General features: G+C 43.8%; 1 protein-coding gene across 1 annotated transcript in view; it reads left to right on the forward strand.

Moving 5' to 3' along the window:
• GREM2 (gremlin 2, DAN family BMP antagonist) overlaps positions 1–4,969 on the forward strand; it is a 123,243-nt gene extending 118,274 nt beyond the window's left edge. The window contains exon 2 of the mRNA XM_054451978.2: positions 1,972–4,969. Within this exon, the coding sequence (XP_054307953.1) occupies positions 1,973–2,479 (507 nt within the window). The 5' untranslated portion in view covers position 1,972 and the 3' untranslated portion in view covers positions 2,480–4,969. The remainder of the gene's footprint in view (positions 1–1,971) is intronic.
• Positions 4,970–6,758: the final 1,789 nt, after the last annotated feature.

The following is a 6,758-nucleotide window of genomic DNA, read 5'->3' on the forward strand; positions in this document are numbered from 1 at the left end:
ACATTTAACATACTTAATATTCAATTTTAGTCATTTCTATATACTCATGATTGATAAATATAACATAACTGATATATACTATATTACTATATGATACATATGATGTATATATAATTGTTACATGTCCATTTTAGGGTATGCATGTTAAAAGAATGGGAATTCATGGAGTCCTAGAGATGGTAAAACAGAAAATGAGTAAACGTAAAGATGATGATGATGATGTTGGTAACAGCTACATTGGTAGCTACCGTTGTAAAAACAGATCAGAGTCCTCTCTATTGCTGGGTATTAGTGTTCCTTGGGGCTACTACTAAAAATACAAAAATTTAAAATGTGAATTACACTTTGAAGTCTATCTTTCACTTTAGTCAGACTTTGGCTTGCCCCCTGAAAGCCACGTTTTAGATAGCATAAAAATAATTTCTCTCCAATTGCCATTCCTATTGAATTTGTGTCATAGTCTCTTAATACAAATGAGATGACACTTTGCATTGTCATCAGTTTTAATACAGCTAGGGAAATTTCCATTTTTTTATTTTTATTTTTTTTCTGAGCCAGAGTCTTGCTCTGTCACACAGGCTGGAGTGCAGTGACGCCATCTCGGCTCATTGCAAGCTCCGCCTCCCAGGTTCACGCCATTCTCCTGCCTCAGCCTCCCCAGTAGCTGGGACTACAGGCGCCTGCCACCACGCCCGGCTAATTTTTTGTATTTTTAGTAGAGACTGGGTTTCACCGTGTTAGCCAGGATGGTCTCGATCTCCTGACCTCGTGATCTGCCTGCCTCGGCCTCCCAAAGTCAGCTAGGGAAATTTCTTAATTCACACCTGGGAATTAGTTTCTACTAGGAGACTCTAATTTATGACTCATTTGAATGATTTGAGTATCTGTATGCAGACATTAAATGCTAATGTTATTATTCATATGTAATAATACAGATGCAACTAGTAATTTTCCTAGCCTCTGTCCAGTTCTATCTTTAATACTCATTTTTAAAGAACCCTGTGAACGACACCCATCTTCTCTCTACTTTGTACTTAACCACTTTTTGTAATCATATCCATGTCTGCTGGTTAACACTGATGGCTCTGGAGGTAGATGCCTGGCTGGCTTCAAATCCTGGGCCATTGTTTAGTGGTTGTGTGACCTCAGGTAAATGACTCAACTTCTGTGGGCCCCAGCCTCAGTTTTCTTCACTGTAAAGTGACCCCTTCACTGTAAAGGGGTCATAATACCACCTCCAACTGAAGGCTATTTTTAGGATGAAATGAGATATACATGTAAATGAGATGTACTCTTAGGACAGCACTTGGCACAGAGTAAAACACAGTAAATATTGAGTATTAACTATTATCTGTACTTCTGCAAACTGGCTTGAGTTCTCTCTTCCCAGCATTTGCTTTGTAATTCTGTAACTGTTCAACACGCGTGTTTTCTAACTGCATTTACTGCATAAGTTACTGGCCATTTTGCCCGCCTCCTTGCCTTCCAGGCATTATTTGGGGTGCAGTCCTAACTGCCTACACGTGTACCATTTAATCCCTTTTCACCTCCAGCTGCCCCTAGGCAGCCATCAGTCTGCCATACCCCACCTGACTGTCACTGCTAGTAAAACCGTACAGCATTAAAAAGACCTGGTGGCTCACGCCTATGATCCCAGGGCTTTGGGAGGCTGAGGCAGAGGAGCGCTTGAGGCCAGGAGTTCCAGACCAGCCTGGGTAACATGGTGAGATCCCATCTCTACAAAAAAAAAAAAAGAAATTAGATGTGCGTGGTGGTGCAAGCCTGTAGTTCTAGCCACACAGGAGGCTGAGGCAGGAGGATCCCAGAGTTTGAGGCTGCAGCAAGCTACATGACTCTGCACTCCAGCCTGGGCAACAGAGCCAGCCATGTCTAAAATAAAGGCAATAAATAAAAGATTGATCCCGTACTCTACCGCCCTTCACAGCCAGTCCTTCTCTTTTCTCGTTGCAGGATGTTCTGGAAGCTTTCCCTGTCCTTGTTCCTGGTGGCGGTGCTGGTGAAGGTGGCGGAAGCCCGGAAGAACCGGCCGGCGGGCGCCATCCCCTCGCCTTACAAGGACGGTAGCAGCAACAACTCGGAGAGATGGCAGCACCAGATCAAGGAGGTGCTGGCCTCCAGCCAGGAGGCCCTGGTGGTCACCGAGCGCAAGTACCTCAAGAGTGACTGGTGCAAGACGCAGCCGCTGCGGCAGACGGTGAGCGAGGAGGGCTGCCGGAGCCGCACCATCCTCAACCGCTTCTGCTACGGCCAGTGCAACTCCTTCTACATCCCGCGGCACGTGAAGAAGGAGGAGGAGTCCTTCCAGTCCTGCGCCTTCTGCAAGCCCCAGCGCGTCACCTCCGTCCTCGTGGAGCTCGAATGCCCCGGCCTGGACCCACCCTTCCGACTCAAGAAAATCCAGAAGGTGAAGCAGTGCCGGTGCATGTCCGTGAACCTGAGCGACTCGGACAAGCAGTGAGCCCGGGCCGGACGCAGCTCAGCCCCGCACGCGCCCGGCCGCTGGGTGGCGCCGCCGCCGCCGCCTCTGCCCCTGCCCTCCGAGCCCACTCTCACGCTGCCTGGTGTTCCCCCTCAGCAGCAAGCACGTCTCTTAGGGCTGACGGTGTCCTTGTCACAAACGTGGATCGCAAGTGGAGCTTTTGCTGATGTGTTCCTGACCGACCCCGGGTCCCACCTGTGCCCCCTAAACCAGGTGGTGGATCAGGCCCGAAGGAAAATGCTGGAAAACCACCACCCGCCACCCAGCCCAGCAGTCAGAGAGGACCTTTCAAGGTGATGCACTGTAAATCCGGCATTGATGTTTCCACCATGTGGAAAAGCAAGGATTTCCCTGGCCCCGTCCTGCACTCCAGCTCGCCCCCTTCCCGCGCGAAGTGAAGGATGTGTCACTTTTCTCAGCCGCCCCTCAGACCTCTCCTGCTGGTCCCTGGACCTCTGGCTGGGAGCGTTCATTCTTGTGACTGGCAGGCTGCCCTCGGTTGCTGCTGTGATGAGGATATATGCAACCTCCATAAATATGTCGGTGGACAGGGGCGTCTCCTAATAAACCTGATACCAAGAAGACAACTTGAGCCACTTGGATCCCGAAGTGGGCTTCCCGGGAAACCTTGAGCAGAGCAGGCTACACAATCCCCCACCCTCAGTCCCCACCGCCTCTTCTTCCTCACTGTCCCCGCCCCCTATTTGTGGACTAAAGATGAACTCTGGTGTGCATGCTATTATTGCTGCAATTAGAATATTATCACACACAAAGGTCTCTATATTAACGCTGGTTTTATAAGTGACCGTATATTGTAAAGAGCTGTTAAAAAGTATTATAGACCTATTCATGTATTATTTCACATGTTTTGACTCTGGCTTGCAGCACCATTCTGAGTAAGGATGAGAGCAGGCGATGATCTGCCCAGAAGGTGTTTTACTCAGAAAAAAAAATGCCTGGTCAGCAATTCACTGTCATGCACCTATTTTCAGATTGGGCAGGGAGATGGGAAGAGTCGTGATTTTTACTTTGAATATTATTTCACTGAAGTTACTAAGCATTGCAGCACAATGTAGAAATTGGCTTGGGCTGGATAGGTATAGGGAAGGGCATTTGTTGGGAAATTGATGACCTGAAACTAGAGAGCCCCTATAATGTGGAATATGCATATGTGGAGTGAAACGGTATACTATTTTCATTGCCATGACACTAAGCAAAAAATATTTCCTGTTAAAAGAAAGAGAAAAAGAAAAGGATATTTAAAAATATAAGGAGTTGAGTCGCTTTGTGGTATAGAAGGGAGTAAGGAATAAAATATATAGAATAGTAATCTAGTTGAACTGTTCTGCACAAAACATGCTTCCTTTTCAAAGAATAGACTTCAAAAGGGACGAACAAACATTAGGTCACCTTTTGTTTTTATAATGAATTGTTGACGTTTCCATGCTGTGGTCTCTTGATATAAGGAAGTAGACATAACTTATTTTCCAGCAAAATTCTATACTTCTTCTGGGATCCTTTGCTTAGTTGCGCCAGGAAGGCTTCCCTGTGAGTAATGCTTATGGAATCTGACAAATGTGAATGAGCTGCCATTGGTGGGAATCAGTAAACTTTGAAAACCTTTCACTGATGATTCCCCGGTAAGTGCTCCTGTGAGGGGCCACTTCCCTAGTATGTGAGAGAGACCCTCTGCAAGCTGCTGTGGGGACTTAGCTTCCTGATACTAGGTAGTGATGGTGGATCTAGAGACATTCACTTGAAGAGCAAGGATTGGGGTGGGGTGGGGTGGTGAATCTATCTCAGGCCACAGCACTGCAAGGTCCATTTCTGTCACTTCTGCAACACCATGAGACCTGAGCAAGAATGTGCTGTGGCAGAGGGGGTCTTGGTTTCATAAATGGGTATATACAGCCTGAACTCAGGAGGCAGAAATCAAAAGAAATCCTTGAGGGCTGGAACCTGAGGATAGAGAGAAAATGGAGAGAAGGGTCTTCAAGGTCAGGAGTGATTTTTGCATTTAGTGGAAAACTTCAAGTCAGACTCGGTGGCAGAACATGCAGCAGAAAAGCTGTGAAGGAAGGAAATTTACGTGATTGTAATGGAGGCTAGGGATGGATTGGGAGGTGAGTGGAGGAGAGTCTCTGACCAGCTGCAGAGCCAACCCCTATCATTTTATTAACATGGAACCCACACAGATAGGGGAGGGATTAACCTAAGAACTTACAGAATGCAAACACGAGCACACTCTCTTCGAACCCAATTGTGGGTGTAGCAATGAAAGCAATATGATATGCTGCAGTGTGAAGCTCCTTCTGGGGTTATCGTATGTACAAAGTTTACCTTATAATGGCTCAAATTGTATTTAATTTTTTTGTTTTGTTTATAAATGAAGAAAAGCTATAAGTATAATGTAATTATTTTATAGGTATACTATTAAATTATAGAACAAATAAAGATAATCTAGGATTATATGTGATCCCGGTGTGATGTGCCATAAAAGTGGAATTTTTAACTTGTTGCAGTGAGCTGTGAAGCAGCACTGTGCGTTCAGAGTGTTTTTGTTCAACCATGGTGAGTTCAACCTCTAGCTTATGTCACATGACCTCCTTTGGGGTCTGGAATCTTCTAAGAGAATTAGAATCAGGCATCCAAGGAGCAGAAGTGATGGAGGTAGCCCTCAATCCTGGTCTTTGGGAGCTTCCAAGCCTCTTCCAGATCCCCTGCCAGCTGAAGACAGAGTATTCTCACTGTGCTGGCTGAATGAGAAAAACTAAACAAGGAAGCCCTGAGAAACTGCAGCAAATGGAAGTCCACTATTAGTCTCTCCGTTAGCACCAGGGACACACTTGTTCTGAGTTTTGTTCATTTTCACATTTACTCCTCATGAGTTCCAACATTTCTTAATTTAAATATTTCTTAGTTTACAGCATCTCCATTTTTCTATTAATTGACTTAATCTGCCATTTAAGAAAACTCAATAATCAATAAAAAATAAAATCCACAATCAAATTGCACATGGTTGATCCACTGTGTAGACTTTAAAGAAATTAAACTCAACTTCCTAGTAAATAATTCATCTTAGTTTATTAAATGGGACAGAATATTTCACTGCTAACATATTCTAACTCACTTGTTTTTGAAGTTGGCCAGCTGATTTTTAAGTTATAAAGTCAATGAGAATGACTTTTGCTATTGTGTGAACAACTTAGAATGTATTTATTCCCAGAAAGCTTATTTAATGATTGACCTATCACCACTGATTATTAATGTCTGCATGAATAATAACAATAAGACCAAGTCATAAATAATGCAATGAAAACTTTTTAAGTGAAAGCAAGTTTATTAAGAAAGTAAAGGAATAAAGAATGCCTACTTCATAGGCAGAGCAGCCTAAAATGTCTTATTCATCATGTTATTTTCTGAATTCTCCTTAATTCCCAACCTTGCCACCCCTTCACCCTGCTTCTCACACACAGCAGATGCCCATTCAGCTTACCAAAAACAAAATACGGGAAACCGTGCAGTGTTTGTTGTTGTTGTTTGTATCCATTGATGTTACTGACTTAGCTAGTATTTAGTCTAGAATATAAGGCAAAACAAACAAAACCAGGGAAATCACTGCTGTATCATTCCTTGAATCCTGAGTTTCCTACCTTCTCTGCCTTCTTTTCTCCACCTTCTACAGCCTCATATGTTTGTTATATGTGTGTGTGCATGTGTATATACGCACAATATATATATAGTGTATAGTGTATATATTGTGCGAGAAAAAGGAGAGAATGGTGTATACACTTACACACACATAACATCTGGAGATTTTAGTGGAGGGAATAGGAAAAAAATATGTCTAATGCATCTTACCCAGAATCAGAAGTTTCCTGAATTTTTATAAGGTTTATTGCCCACTTTCTAAGGTGTATGGAGTGTGTGCTTACCAAGTCCTCTGGCATAACTTGCGCCATATCTCTCATCTGGTCCTATTATATGATGTCAATCATATGATGAATCTGTGTAGTGATTTACAGAATGTCCCTTCAGTTTACATTTTGACAAAGAGCATAATAACTTACATTGTCTGGGTATAAGACCATAAATATAAACTGTTCATCCCATTGGAACGCAGACTACCTCTGGTCCTCTCACCTACCAGGATGATGGAAAACACCCTTGCCAGGTAAAGTTCTGGAAGTTGTTTTAATCCACTTTAGCAAAGAGTTCACACTGAGTGCAGTAGGTGTAACTGGGGCTACTGCTGGAA

Source organism: Pongo pygmaeus, chromosome 1 (assembly GCF_028885625.2).
Source record: "Pongo pygmaeus isolate AG05252 chromosome 1, NHGRI_mPonPyg2-v2.0_pri, whole genome shotgun sequence".
Taxonomy (NCBI): domain Eukaryota; kingdom Metazoa; phylum Chordata; class Mammalia; order Primates; family Hominidae; genus Pongo; species Pongo pygmaeus.